The sequence below is a fragment of the Lytechinus variegatus genome, chromosome 10, assembly GCF_018143015.1.
Source record: "Lytechinus variegatus isolate NC3 chromosome 10, Lvar_3.0, whole genome shotgun sequence".
In the NCBI taxonomy this organism is placed as follows: Eukaryota; Metazoa; Echinodermata; class Echinoidea; order Temnopleuroida; family Toxopneustidae; genus Lytechinus; species Lytechinus variegatus.
In genome coordinates this window covers 18753970-18770657 of record NC_054749.1, presented here as the reverse complement: position 1 = coordinate 18770657, position 16688 = coordinate 18753970, and the positions used below count along the sequence as shown (strand labels likewise).

Here is a 16688-nt window from a genome sequence, read left to right as displayed (position 1 = left end):
ATCAATTTTGAGTACGGGATCTTTTTTGTACTATTGCAAGGTTGGGTGACATTTTGTCTGACTTATGTCAAGAAGACTATTAAGGAACCCGGTGAGAAAGTATGGATTTGCGTTGGTTGCAGCTCTACCATTATTTGTTAGGCCCTGACCTATTATCTTTACAATATTGCAACACCATGCTTTTCCGACAACTACATACATGTAGATGGGTTGCCAAATATGTATTGATGCTTATTACCATCACCAATTTGTGGCACTGTGAATATATTGCAATTTTTCCAAAGCGAACCAACGCTAAGAAGATAATATTACACGTTTTGAGGGTAAAATTGTGCATTAGATAGTGTAGGCATGTAATAGTACACACCAGGTTTGATAAACCAAATTAGTAGGAATCAATTAATATCATTACCATTATGTAATTAAAAAATTACGAAGAATACGTTGCAGCACTCCAACGAGAGTTTCTACGAAATCCCAATTAAAGAACATATTTTTTTCTATTTGTTTTTATCCTAGACTATTTAAAAAAATGTCTAATCTATTCCTTTTCTTTGTTCTTTTCTATTTTTGTTCTTTTTTTTAGACATGAATGAGTGTGTGAGTATCCCCTGTCAAAACGGAGCTACTTGTCAGGATGGAATCAATGGATACACCTGTGATTGCTTACCAGGATATAACGGATCACGATGCATAATAAGTGAGAGGAAAACTTTGAAGAATATCATATACTTAAAGAGATATCGTCAGTTTTAGAGAAAGTTCCGAACTTGATTCAAAAGTGGATTCTTCATCAAGTACGAATATGTTTAAACAGTGTGAAAACTCCGTGAAGAAAGCATTATGACAAAATGGGTTTTGTAAAAATAGTTTCAAATATGTTATTTGAATCAAAGTTATGGAATAAGCCAACTTCATTTTATGCCACTGGAATTTGAATTCAAATATGTAGCCAGTCTATCAAAAGATCGGGAATGTGTAATAATTTGACATCCTGATTGTAAAACAATCAAAATAAATAAATCAAATCGCGAATCACGTAAGACCTTCAAATACATAACGATTGCATCCATATTTTATTCAACTATTTATTTCTATTTGTTTCAACGTCTGATATCATGCATTTATGTCATAACAGTGATGTTGTTTTTTTTTTAAATCACTCATCAAACATAGGTATTATAGTTTTAAAATCCCGTCCATGACCATGATCTAGGACAAATCTAGCAGTTTGATTCATCAATATTGTTTTATGTTTTTGCGTTAGTGATGAATAATTGTTTTGATTGACTTTTTTTTTCTTTATTCTACTTTGTAGATTTATTTAGCTGAACACAGATTGTTTGAATAAAAGTATTATTTTGTAATATCCTCATTTGTATGAATATCTGAAGCCAGGTTTTACATTATCGTACAACATGTTTTATAGCGTTTTGTTGATATTGTTGTTGTTCTATTATTATGTTCCCACTCTTTCCAGACATCAATGAATGTCAGAGTAACCCTTGTCAGAATGGCGGCTTGTGCACAGATGAAATCAATGGATATCGATATGACTGCCCCATAGGTTTCAATGGATCTAATTGTCAATCAAGTAAGTTATAGATTAGGTATAATCGGGCAGACAGTGAATTTTTAAAAATATCGAAAATCCTTTCCTAAACATGAACGTATTGAATGTTATACCCCTTTCTATGTTCCCATTCTTTTCAGATATCAATGAATGTGGCACCAACCCTTGTAAAAATGGTGGCATTTGCATAGATGAAATCAATGGGTATCGATGTGACTGCCCCATAGGTTTCAATGGATCTAATTGTCAATCAAGTAAGCCTTAACTTCGGTATAATCGAATAGACTTTGAATTAAAGAAAATACCACAAAGTTTTTCAAAAACAATTTAATTGGAATCATGGACTAGCCCGTTATGGTTTAAACGATTTTTTTTCAGATGAAAACACATTGCAAATGGTTCAATATTCTAACCTTGACTAGATTCCATTTTACAACCCAAAATTTCCTGTTAAGGTTGTTAAATTTGTATGTAATATTTGTGGGATTGGCTATGATTTCTTAGAATGTAATGTCATTTTTTCCATTATGAATTACTTTAATTGTATATGAGGAGCTCATTAATTCCTCAGTAATTACCAAATGAATGTAATCACCAACTGAAAAGAGGAAGATAACCACAATATGTACTAGAGAGAAGAACAAAATTATGCAGACCAAAGAAAAGCATTGAGAAGTAAGTAATGTTTTTATTTTTCAGATATAGACGAATGTGCTGAGGACCCTTGTTTGAATGGAGCTACGTGTACGGATGGGATTGGAGGATTCACCTGCTTGTGCGCACCAGGATTTACAGGAATAAAATGTGCAGTAGGTAAGTATAGACATCATGATATTTTTACTTTCGTTCTAGTTTTCGAAGTTTGATGTATTGGGTCTGAGATCTGTATTCCGTCTTACACCACTGCCTTGGGTAGATTCACATTGTTTCTGTGATATGAAAATTTGGCTTTCAAGAACGCTTAAGAAACCTAAAGAAAGAAAATATTATGATGTATCGACATTAGGGAGCATTTGATTTTATATATTCTTGGAAAATGATAAACGAGGCAAAGATGAACGATGATACGAGCACGCTAAAATACCAGTGCAACAACCAATGATACACCTCTGGTCGATCAATTTTGGGTACGGCATCTTTTTTGTACTATTGCAAGGTTAGGTGACATTTTGTCTGACTTATGTCAAGAGGACTTTTAAGGAACCCAGGAAGAAAGTATGGATTTGCGTTCGTTGCAGTTCTACCCTTATTTATTAGGTCCTGACCTATTATCTTCTTACTATTATACAACACCATGTTGTGCCGACGACTACATACATTGAGATGGGTTGCCAAATATGTATTGATGCTTATTACTGTCACCAATTTTTGGCACTGTGAATATATTGCAATTTCCCCCCAAAATAAACCAACACTCAGAAGGAAATATCACACGTTTTTAGGGTAAAATTGTGCATTAGAAATTGCATGCATGTCATAGTACACGCCTGGTTTGATAAACCAAATTAGTAGGACTAAATTGAATGTAATATCATTACCATTATGTAATTCAAAAATACGAAGAATTCATTGCAGCACTCCAATGTGAGGGTTCTAAGAAATTCTAGACAGTGAATTGAACAAAAAATCGAAAATCCTTTCCTAAACATGAATATATTCCTTTTTATACCCCTTTCTATGTTCCCACTCTTTTCAGATATCAATGAATGTGAGAGTAACCCTTGTCAAAATGGTGGCATTTGCACAGATGAAATTAATGGATATCGATGTGACTGCCTCAATGGCTTCAACGGAACTAATTGTCCATCAAATAAGCCTTAAATTCGGTATAATCTAATAGACATTGAATTGAAGAAAATACCACAAAGTTATTCAAAAACAATTTAATTGGAATCATGGACTAGCCCGTCATGGTTTAAACGATTTTTTCAGATGAAAACACATTGTATAAGAAATGTGCAAATGGTTCAATATTCTAACCTTGACTAGATTCCATTTTACAACCCAAAATTTCCTGTTAAGGTTGTTAAATTTGTATGTAATATTTGTGGGATTGGCTATGATTTCTTAGAATGTAATGTCATTTTTTCCATTATGAATTACTTTAATTGTATATGAGGAGTTCATTAATTCCTCAGTAATTACCAAATGAATGTAATCACCAACTGAAAAGAGGAAGATAACCACAATATGTACTAGAGAGAAGAACAAAATTATGCAGACCAAAGAAAAGCATTGAGAAGTAAGTAATGTTTTTATTTTTCAGATATAGACGAATGTGCTGAGGACCCTTGTTTGAATGGAGCTACGTGTACGGATGGGATTGGAGGATTCACCTGCTTGTGCGCACCAGGATTTACAGGAATAAAATGTGCAGTAGGTAAGTATAGACATCATGATATTTTTACTTTCGTTCTAGTTTTTGAAGTTTGATGTATAGGGTCTGAGATCTGTATTCCGTCTTACACCACTGCCTTGGGTAGATTCACATTGTTTCTGTGATATGAAAATTTGGCTTTCAAGAACGCTTAAGAAACCTAAAGAAAGAAAATATTATGATGTATCGACATTAGGGAGCATTTGATTTTATATATTCTTGGAAAATGATAAACGAGGCAAAGATGAACGATGATACGAGCACGCTAAAATACCAGTGCAACAACCAATGATACACCTCTGGTCGATCAATTTTGGGTACGGCATCTTTTTTGTATTATTGCAAGGTTAGGGGACATTTTGTCTGACTTATGTCAAGAGGACTTTTAAGGAACCCAGGAAGAAAGTATGGATTTGCGTTCGTTGCAGTTCTACCCTCATTTATTAGGTCCTGACCTATTATCTTCTTACTATTATACAACACCATGTTGTGCCGACGACTACATACATTGAGATGGGTTGCCAAATATGTATTGATGCTTATTACTGTCACCAATTTTTGGCACTGTGAATATATTGCAATTTCCCCCAAAATAAACCAACACTCAGAAGGAAATATCACACGTTTTTAGGGTAAAATTGTGCATTAGAAATTGCATGCATGTCATAGTACACGCCTGGTTTGATAAACCAAATTAGTAGGACTAAATTGAATGTAATATCATTACCATTATGTAATTCAAAAATACGAAGAATTCATTGCAGCACTCCAATGTGAGAGTTCTAAGAAATTCTAGACAGTGAATTGAACAAAAAATCGAAAATCCTTTCCTAAACATGAATATATTCCTTTTTATACCCCTTTCTATGTTCCCACTCTTTTCAGATATCAATGAATGTGAGAGTAACCCTTGTCAAAATGGTGGCATTTGCACAGATGAAATTAATGGATATCGATGTGACTGCCTCAATGGCTTCAACGGAACTAATTGTCCATCAAGTAAGCCTTAAAGTCGGTATAATCTAATAGACATTGAATTGAAGAAAATACCATAAAGTACCATCGTGAATCACGTAAGACCTTCAATACATAACGATTGCATCCATATTTCATTCAACTATTTATTTCTATTTGTTTCAACGTCTGATATCATGCATTTATGTCATAACAGTGATGTTGATTTTTTTTTAAATCACCCATCTAACATAGGTATTATAGTTTTAAAATCACGTCCATGACCATAATCTAGGACAAATCTAGCAGTTTGATTCATCAATATTGTTTTATGTTTGTGCGTAAGTGATGAATAATTGTTTTGATTGACTTTTTTTCTTTATTCTACTTTGTAGATTTATTTACCTGAACATAGATTGTTTGAATAAAAGTATTATTTTGTAATATCCTCATTTGTATGAATATCTGAAGCCAGGTTTTACATTATCGTACAACATGTTTTATAGCGTTTTGTTGTTGATATTGTTGTTGTACTATTATTATGTTCCCACTCTTTTCAGACATCAATGAATGTGAGAGTAACCCTTGTCAGAATGGCGGCTTGTGCATTGATGAAATCAATGGATATCGATGTGACTGCCCCATAGGTTTTAATGGATCTAATTGTGAATCAAGTAAGTTATAGATTAGGTATAATCGGGCAGACAGTGAATTTTTAAAAATATCGAAAATCCTTTCCTAAACATGAACGTATTGAATGTTATACCCCTTTCTATGTTCCCATTCTTTTCAGATATCAATGAATGTGGCACCAACCCTTGTAAAAATGGTGGCATTTGCATAGATGAAATCAATGGGTATCGATGTGACTGCCCCATAGGTTTCAATGGATCTAATTGTCAATCAAGTAAGCCTTAACTTCGGTATAATCGAATAGACTTTGAATTAAAGAAAATACCACAAAGTTTTTCAAAAACAATTTAATTGGAATCATGGACTAGCCCGTTATGGTTTAAACGATTTTTTTTTCAGATGAAAACACATTGTATAAGAAATGTGCAAATGGTTCAATATTCTAACCTTGACTAGATTCCATTTTACAACCCAAAATTTCCTGTTAAGGTTGTTAAATTTGTATGTAATATTTGTGGGATTGGCTATGATTTCTTAGAATGTAATGTCATTTTTTCCATTATGAATTACTTTAATTGTATATGAGGAGCTCATTAATTCCTCAGTAATTACCAAATGAATGTAATCACCAACTGAAAAGAGGAAGATAACCACAATATGTACTAGAGAGAAGAACAAAATTATGCAGACCAAAGAAAAGCATTGAGAAGTAAGTAATGTTTTTATTTTTCAGATATAGACGAATGTGCTGAGGACCCTTGTTTGAATGGAGCTACGTGTACGGATGGGATTGGAGGATTCACCTGCTTGTGCGCACCAGGATTTACAGGAATAAAATGTGCAGTAGGTGAGTATAGACATCATGATATTTTTACTTTCGTTCTAGTTTTCAAAGTTTGATGTATAGGGTCTGAGATCTGTATTCCGTCTTACACCACTGCCTTGGGTAGATTCACATTGTTTCTGTGATATGAAAATTTGGCTTTCAAGAACGCTTAAGAAACCTAAAGAAAGAAAATATTATGATGTATCGACATTAGGGAGCATTTGATTTTATATATTCTTGGAAAATGATAAACGAGGCAAAGATGAACGATGATACGAGCACGCTAAAATACCAGTGCAACAACCAATGATACACCTCTGGTCGATCAATTTTGGGTACGGCATCTTTTTTGTACTATTGCAAGGTTAGGTGACATTTTGTCTGACTTATGTCAAGAGGACTTTTAAGGAACCCAGGAAGAAAGTATGGATTTGCGTTCGTTGCAGTTCTACCCTTATTTATTAGGTCCTGACCTATTATCTTCTTACTATTATACAACACCATGTTGTGCCGACGACTACATACATTGAGATGGGTTGCCAAATATGTATTGATGCTTATTACCGTCACCAATTTTGACACTGTGAATATATTGCAATTTTTCCAAAGTAAACCAACGCTAAGAAGATAATATTACACGTTTTTAGGGTAAAATTGTGCATTAGATATTGCATGCATGTCATAGTACACGCCTGGTTTGATAAACCAAATTAGTAGGACTAAATTGAATGTAATATCATTTCCATTATGTAATTTAAAAATACGAAGAATTCATTGCAGCACTCCAATGTGAGATTCTAAGAAATTCTAGACAGTGAATCGAACAAAAAAATCGAAAATCCTTTCCTAAACATGAATATATTCATTATTATACCCCTTTCTATGTTCCCACTCTTTTCAGATATCAATGAATGTGAGAGTAACCCTTGTCAAAATGGTGGCATTTGCACAGATGAAATTAATGGATATCGATGTGACTGCCTCAATGGCTTCAAGGGAACTAATTGTCCATCAAGTAAGCCTTAAAGTCGGTATAATCTAATAGACATTGAATTGAAGAAAATACCATAAAGTACCATCGTGAATCACGTAAGACCTTCAATACATAACGATTGCATCCATATTTCATTCAACTATTTATTTCTATTTGTTTCAACGTCTGATATCATGCATTTATGTCATAACAGTGATGTTGATTTTTTTTAAATCACCCATCTAACATAGGTATTATAGTTTTAAAATCACGTCCATGACCATAATCTAGGACAAATCTAGCAGTTTGATTCATCAATATTGTTTTATGTTTGTGCGTAAGTGATGAATAATTGTTTTGATTGACTTTTTTTCTTTATTCTACTTTGTAGATTTATTTACCTGAACATAGATTGTTTGAATAAAAGTATTATTTTGTAATATCCTCATTTGTATGAATATCTGAAGCCAGGTTTTACATTATCGTACAACATGTTTTATAGCGTTTTGTTGTTGATATTGTTGTTGTACTATTATTATGTTCCCACTCTTTTCAGACATCAATGAATGTGAGAGTAACCCTTGTCAGAATGGCGGCTTGTGCACAGATGAAATCAATGGATATCGATGTGACTGCCCCATAGGTTTCAATGGATCTAATTGTGAATCAAGTAAGTTATAGATTAGGTATAATCGGGTAGACAGTGATTTTTTTTTAAAAATATCGAAAATCCTTTCCTAAACATTGAATGTTATACCCCTTTCTATGTTCCCATTCTTTTCAGATATCAATGAATGTGGCACCAACCCTTGTAAAAATGGTGGCATTTGCATAGATGAAATCAATGGGTATCGATGTGACTGCCCCATAGGTTTCAATGGATCTAATTGTCAATCAAGTAAGCCTTAACTTCGGTATAATCGAATAGACTTTGAATTAAAGAAAATACCACAAAGTTTTTCAAAAACAATTTAATTGGAATCATGGACTAGCCCGTTATGGTTTAAACGATTTTTTTTTCAGATGAAAACACATTGTATAAGAAATGTGCAAATGGTTCAATATTCTAACCTTGACTAGATTCCATTTTACAACCCAAAATTTCCTGTTAAGGTTGTTAAATTTGTATGTAATATTTGTGGGATTGGCTATGATTTCTTAGAATGTAATGTCATTGTTTCCATTATGAATTACTTTAATTGTATATGAGGAGCTCATTAATTCCTCAGTAATTACCAAATGAATGTAATCACCAACTGAAAAGAGGAAGATAACCACAATATGTACTAGAGAGAAGAACAAAATTATGCAGACCAAAGAAAAGCATTGAGAAGTAAGTAATGTTTTTATTTTTCAGATATAGACGAATGTGCTGAGGACCCTTGTTTGAATGGAGCTACGTGTACGGATGGGATTGGAGGATTCACCTGCTTGTGCGCACCAGGATTTACAGGAATAAAATGTGCAGTAGGTAAGTATAGACATCATGATATTTTTACTTTCGTTCTAGTTTTCGAAGTTTGATGTATTGGGTCTGAGATCTGTATTCCGTCTTACACCACTGCCTTGGGTAGATTCACATTGTTTCTGTGATATGAAAATTTGGCTTTCAAGAACGCTTAAGAAACCTAAAGAAAGAAAATATTATGATGTATCGACATTAGGGAGCATTTGATTTTATATATTCTTGGAAAATGATAAACGAGGCAAAGATGAACGATGATACGAGCACGCTAAAATACCAGTGCAACAACCAATGATACATCTCTGGTCGATCAATTTTGGGTACGGCATCTTTTTTGTACTATTGCAAGGTTAGGTGACATTTTGTCTGACTTATGTCAAGAAGACTTTTAAGGAACCCAGGAAGAAAGTATGGATTTGCGTTGGTTGCAGTTCTACCATTATTTATTAGGTCCTGACCTATTATATTCTTACTATTATTCAACAGCATGTTGTGCCGACGACTACATACATTGAGATTGGTTGCCAAATATGTATTGATGCTTATTACTGTCACCAATTTTTGGCACTGTGAATATATTGCAATTTCCCCCAAAATAAACCAACACTCAGAAGGAAATATCACACGTTTTTAGGGTAAAATTGTGCATTAGAAATTGCATGCATGTCATAGTACACGCCTGGTTTGATAAACCAAATTAGTAGGACTAAATTGAATGTAATATCATTACCATTATGTAATTTAAAAATACGAAGAATTCATTGCAGCACTCCAATGTGAGATTCTAAGAAATTCTAGACAGTGAATCGAACAAAAAAATCGAAAATCCTTTCCTAAACATGAATATATTCATTATTATACCCCTTTCTATGTTCCCACTCTTTTCAGATATCAATGAATGTGAGAGTAACCCTTGTCAAAATGGTGGCATTTGCACAGATGAAATTAATGGATATCGATGTGACTGCCTCAATGGCTTCAACGGAACTAATTGTCCATCAAGTAAGCCTTAAATTCGATATAATCTAATAGACATTGAATTGAAGAAAATACCATAATGTACCATCGTGAATCACGTAAGACCTTCAATACATAACGATTGCATCCATATTTCATTCAACTATTCATTTCTATTTGTTTCAACGTCTGATATCATGCATTTATGTCATAACAGTGATGTTGATTTTTTTAAATCACTCATCTAACATAGGTATTATAGTTTTAAAATCACGTCCATGACCATGATCTAGGACAAATCTAGCAGTTTGATTCATCAATATTGTTTTATGTTTGTGCGTTAGTGATGAATAATTGTTTTGATTGACTTTTTTTTCTTTATTCTACTTTGTAGATTTATTCACCTGAACATAGATTGTTTGAATAAAAGTATTATTTTGTAATATCCTCATTTGTATGAATATCTGAAGCCAGGTTTTACATTATCGTACAACATGTTTTATAGCGTTTTGTTGTTGATATTGTTGTTGTTCTATTATTATGTTCCCATTCTTTTCAGATATCAATGAATGTGGCACCAACCCTTGTAAAAATGGTGGCATTTGCATAGATGAAATCAATGGGTATCGATGTGACTGCCCCATAGGTTTCAATGGATCTAATTGTCAATCAAGTAAGCCTTAACTTCGGTATAATCGAATAGACTTTGAATTAAAGAAAATACCACAAAGTTTTTCAAAAACAATTTAATTGGAATCATGGACTAGCCCGTTATGGTTTAAACGATTTTTTTTCAGATGAAAACACATTGTATAAGAAATGTGCAAATGGTTCAATATTCTAACCTTGACTAGATTCCATTTTACAACCCAAAATTTCCTGTTAAGGTTGTTAAATTTGTATGTAATATTTGTGGGATTGGCTATGATTTCTTAGAATGTAATGTCATTTTTCCATTATGAATTACATTAATTGTATATGAGGAGTTCATTAATTCCTCAGTAATTACCAAATGAATGTAATCACCAACTGAAAAGAGGAAGATAACCACAATATGTACTAGAGAGAAGAACAAAATTATGCAGACCAAAGAAAAGCATTGAGAAGTAAGTAATGTTTTTATTTTTCAGATATAGACGAATGTGCTGAGGACCCTTGTTTGAATGGAGCTACGTGTACGGATGGGATTGGAGGATTCACCTGCTTGTGCGCACCAGGATTTACAGGAATAAAATGTGCAGTAGGTAAGTATAGACATCATGATATTTTTACTTTCGTTCTAGTTTTCGAAGTTTGATGTATTGGGTCTGAGATCTGTATTCCGTCTTACACCACTGCCTTGGGTAGATTCACATTGTTTCTGTGATATGAAAATTTTGCTTTCAAGAGCGCTTAAGAAGCCTAAAGAAAGAAAATATTATGATGTATCGACATTAGGGAGCATTTGATTTTATATATTCTTGGAAAATGATAAACGAGGCAAAGATGAGCAATGATACGAGCACGCTAAAATACCAGTGCAACAACCAATGATACACCTCTGGTCGATCAATTTTGGGTACGGCATCTTTTTTGTACTATTGCAAGGTTAGGTGACATTTTGTCTGACTTATGTCAAGAGGACTTTTAAGGAACCCAGGAAGAAAGTATGGATTTGCGTTGGTTGCAGTTCTACCATTATTTATTAGGTCCTGACCTATTATATTCTTACTATTATACAACACCATGTTGTGCAGACGACTACATACATTGAGATGGGTTGCCAAATATGTATTGATGCTTATTACCGTCACCAATTTTGACACTGTGAATATATTGCAATTTTTCCAAAGTAAACCAACGCTAAGAAGATAATATTACACGTTTTTAGGGTAAAATTGTGCATTAGATATTGCATGCATGTCATAGTACACGCCTGGTTTGATAAACCAAATTAGTAGGACTAAATTGAATGTAATATCATTACTATTATGTAATTTAAAAATACGAAGAATTCATTGCAGCACTCCAATGTGAGATTCTAAGAAATTCCAATTAAAGAACATATTATTTTTTTCTATTTGTTTTTATCCTACACTATTTCAAACGAAATGTCAAAAAAGAAATTCTAGGTTTTTTTTATTTTTTTTTTAGATATGAATGAGTGTGTGACTAACCCCTGTCAAAACGGAGCTACTTGTCAGGATGGAATTAATGGATACACCTGTGATTGCTTACCAGGATATAGCGGATCACAGTGCATAATAAGTAAGAGGAAAACTTTGAAGAATATCATACTTAAAGAGATATCGTCAGTTTTAGAGAAAGTTCCGAACTTGATTCAAAAGTGGATTCTTCATTAAGTACGAATATGTTTAAACAGTGTGAAAACTCCGTGAAGAAAACATTATGACAAAATGGGTTTTGTAAAAATAGTTTCAAATATCTTATTTGAATCAAAGTTATGGAATAAGCCAACTTCATGTTATGCTACTGGAATTTGAATTCAAATATGTAGCCAGTCTATCAAAAGATCGGGAATGTGTAATAATTTGACATCCTGATTGTAAAACAATCAAAATAAATAAATCAAATCGCGAATCACGGTAAGACCTTCAATACATAACGATTGCATCCATATTTCATTCAACTATTTATTTCTATTTGTTTCAATGTCTGATATCATGCATTTATGTCATAACAGTGATGTTGATTTTTTTTTTTAAATCACTCATCTAACATAGGTATTATAGTTATAAAATATCGTCCATCACCATGATCTAGGACAAATCTAGCAGTTTGATTCATCAATATTGTTTTATGTTTGTGCGTTAGTGATGAATAATTGTTTTGATTGACTTTTTTTTTTCTTTAGTCTACTTTGTAGATTTATTTACCTTAACATAGATTGTTTGAATATCCTCATTTGTATGAATATCTGAAGCCAAGTTTTACATTATCGTACAACATGTTTTTAGCGTTTTGTTGCTGATATTGTTGTTGTTCTATGACTATGTTCCCACTTTTTTCAGACATCAATGAATGTGAGAGTTACCCTTGTCAGAATGGTGGCTTGTGCACAGATGAAATCAATTGATATCGATGTGACTGCCTCATAGGTTTCAGTGAATCTAATTGTCAATCATCCTTTCCTTAACATGAACGTATTGAATGTTATACCCCTTTCTATGTTCCCACTCTTTGCATTATTTGACTTTTCTTTCCTTTATTCTACACTTTATAGATTTAATTAACTTAACAAAGAATGTTTTCAAATAAAATTATTAGTTTGTAATATCATTTTTTATGAATACCTTAAGCCATTTTTTACAATATCTTAAACATGCTTCAAAGCAGTTTTTTAAACTCTTTTCAGACATCAATGAATGTGACAGCAACCCTTGTCAAAATGGCAGCATTTGCATAGATGAAATTAATGGATATCGATGTGAGTGCCCCCTAGCCTTCAATGGATCTAATTGTCAATCAAGTGAGTTACAATTCGATATAATTAGATAGAAAGTGAATTAAAGAAAACACCACAAATCCTTTCCAAAACATGAACATATCTAGGACACAATTGAACTCCATCATTAAGTAGCCCATTAACCAATGAATGTTTGTACAAGAAGATAAATACACATTGAAGAAGAAATATGAACAAATGGTAAATCAAAGGTATTCCATATCAACCTTCTCAAAAATTATCATGATAGAATTTACACATCTTCTCTTTCAGATACTGAGAGTCAGACGGCTTGTACTCTCATCGAATACTAGGATGACGACACCGAAGATGACACAAAACCACAATTAACAAACACACCTCTCTTACAGCTATTTCCGTTTCAGGCTAGGGAATCACTTGATGATGTCACAATTAGCTCAGACCTTTCTTTTCCGCAGAAAGAACAAATCGATGAATTCCTTAACTACTACCAAGATGTCTTATCAGATCTACCTGGATGCACCGCATTAGGCTAAAAGTACAGCATCTTGCTGAAAGATAATGACTAAACTAAAAAGTAAACCTAACCACATTCCATATTCTAATAGGGACACGGTCAGAGAGGAAGTAAAGACAATGTTGTCTATGGAAATTATTGAACCGGTAGGGAGTCAGTTTGCTTTTTGTACTTGTCAAAACGTCCGATGGAACTAATCGATTGTTGTTGTTGTTTTGTCGATTTTAGGAAACTCAACAAACTCACATCGTTTGACGCAGAGCCAATGCCCCAAATCAGGATAGGTTGTTCACTAAAATTGCCCATGCAAAACACTTCAGAAAAATATATTATATATTAAAGGAGACTGACAAATCAATACCTATGTCACCAGAATCAAAACCACTAACTGCTTTTCTCACAACCGATGGTTTCTTTCAGTTTACAGTCATGCCGTTTGGATAAGTAAACACACCTACCTCCTTTAGTCGAATGATGAAACGGACTTGATGGAACTAATCGTTTGTTGTTGTTGTTGTTTTTTGTCGATTTCAGGAAACTCAACAAACTCACATCGTTTGACGCAGAGCCTATGCCCCAAATCAGGATAGGTTGTTCACTAAAGTTGCCCATGCAAAACACTTCAGAAAAATATATTATATATTAAAGGAGACTGACAAATCAATACCTATGTCACCAGAATCAAAACCACTAACTGCCTTTCTCACAACCGATGGTTTCTTTCAGTTTACAGTCATGCCGTTTGGATTAGTAAACGCTCTACCTCCTTCAGTCGAATGACGAGGAAACTTGTAAACGGACTTTATGGAGCTGTGAACTATAAAGACGACATCTTGACCTACTCAATCACTTGGGAATAACACATTGCATGTCCCTGGGAAGCGGGGGTGCTGGAGATGCCGAAACAACCAGCAATAAATTGTCATGGGGATGCTGCGTTTATTTTTCTCCACAGGAAATATCCCCAGGTATCCTGGAAGATGTGTAAAAATTGAGAAAATGTAACCAAAACGACCTTCATTTTCAGTGAAACCTTATTTTTTCTTTCTTTCTATCCAGGGATTGTTTTGTAGCTGCGGAAGGGGTTATTCTTCAAGGTTCAAGGTTATTTCTTTTTGCTTTTCAAATTTCTCATTACAAATTATCCAACAACTAGTCCAATTTGTAGTGAAACCCCTTGTTTTCTATATTTTTATTTTCTTTTGCGCCCCCAGTAACAAAAGAATCGTTCTCAGGACCCTGACACATTGCGACACACAATGAGCTACCCAGTAGACTACGAGCTGCAAAGCTAGCCTCTAGGCCCAGCAAGTGTTTCGAACTTGTGTAGCGATAATGTAGGAGCAGATCTTTTAAGTAGATTTTAGGTAGATTGTAAGTTAATCGTAAATGAATAAAAGAAGTGTAATATGCATTTCCCCAAAAGGGGGAGTAAAATGTGACATTGAAAATGCATTTTATCCCAGTTTATTTTCCTTTATTAGCCAAATAATTTAACCCTGTACTCGAGCCAAGTAGAGTTTTTTTCTTCAGAGCTGCTTTCCTGATTGCGTTGCTAAACATTACTACCTGCCTGCATGAAGTCAGAAAACAGTTTGTATAACATTTCAGAGCCTGTTTGCTGACGTCGCCGGTAAGTGTAAAAATGACTTTTCACCCTACTTAGCAAAAAAAACAAATATTGCATGATAAAGATAATGTGATGTAAGATATATTTTAATAGTTTGTGGAAAATCTACATACAATTTCCTGGATTTATTTAAATTTGGAAAAGTTGCAGTTGGGAGCCAAACCTAATAGTTTGTAATAATGATAGAAAGTCAGAGAAGTTTGATATTACGGGATTTATATAATTGAACTATTGCTTTTTACAATTGAACATATAGATTGTTTTAGAATACATTGTAAAAATATTATTGCTTTATTTTTAATTTTCAGATGATACCGAGGTGGGACGCGATTCCCCTTTTTGTGTCCATGTAGCTAAAAGTTACCGACATGACCGGAGGACCCCACGATTGACCAATTGTCGCCAAGAGTATACCGAATTCAAGTCGACAGTGGATACGGTCGACTCTGGTGACTTATACTCATAATAACAGCTTTAGTTTGATGTTGAGGTCATGCACAAATGTCTGATGAAAGAATGAACGCTCAATGTGATATATTTATGATGGACAAATAGTTCAGCGATTTGAATACTGATTTGTTTGTAAATAGGGAGAACTTCAGATTGATATTGCATTTTTTAGTCCTTGACTGATGTCGGATATTGACAGTCGATTTTCTGTGTGTGCTGGTGTGTGTATGTGTGTGTATGGATGATGGATCAGTACAGGATCCTTACTTGATGTTAGGTTTTTATATGACGTAAATGATGGTAAAAGTACATGTAAATGATAGGGAAGAAAATGGTATAGAAGTATGTATTAATTTAGAATGTTTTTTTTTGTAAAATGGTAAACTGGAGTTTGCAGAGGTATTTGGAATTGAAATTTTGAAATGGTGAATTTTGGATGATTTGGGTGAAAATTTTGCCAATCCAGTTGAATCTTTCATGGACTCTTTTATTTCGATTAGTTGTTGCCAAGGTATTTACGGTTACCATCGAATTTCAAAGTTGGAATAATAAACGTTATGCGTCAGGTTCCAGGTTCATGTACCTGTTATTGTTTTAACAAACCAGTCACGTTGGGGAATAAAATTCGACTTTTAACCAATAGCAATTTGATCACAACACTCCCTTCTTCTCTCTAGTAGTAAGGCAATGGTTCGATGGTTTGACTTTTTCAAATATTTTTTTTATTGTCAGAAAAAAATTGACCAAGTACTAAAGCAAGTGACTATAAACCAAATGTCGAGCAGACCATATACGGATAGCCGACCTCAAGGGTGTAACCATTCGGGTGTAAGTTGCATACATGTAGTGTTAAAATAAACAACTTGTTTATTAGATCAATGTCATACACGAACCCTTTTTGGGGGG

At 33.7% G+C, this 16688-nt stretch overlaps 1 protein-coding gene across 1 annotated transcript in view; it reads left to right on the top strand.

Moving 5' to 3' along the window:
• Positions 1-15359, top strand: part of LOC121422517 (fibropellin-1-like) — a 37682-nt gene extending 22323 nt beyond the window's left edge. Inside the window, 18 exon segments of the mRNA XM_041617642.1 lie at positions 587-700; positions 1481-1594; positions 1714-1827; positions 2273-2386; positions 3840-3953; positions 4836-4949; positions 5465-5578; positions 5698-5811; positions 6271-6384; positions 7265-7378; positions 7893-8006; positions 8121-8234; positions 8694-8807; positions 9690-9803; positions 10318-10431; positions 10889-11002; positions 11892-12005; positions 13114-15359. Coding sequence (XP_041473576.1) covers positions 587-700; positions 1481-1594; positions 1714-1827; positions 2273-2386; positions 3840-3953; positions 4836-4949; positions 5465-5578; positions 5698-5811; positions 6271-6384; positions 7265-7378; positions 7893-8006; positions 8121-8234; positions 8694-8807; positions 9690-9803; positions 10318-10431; positions 10889-11002; positions 11892-12005; positions 13114-13256 — 2081 coding nt within the window. The 3' untranslated portion in view covers positions 13257-15359.
• Positions 15360-16688: the final 1329 nt, after the last annotated feature.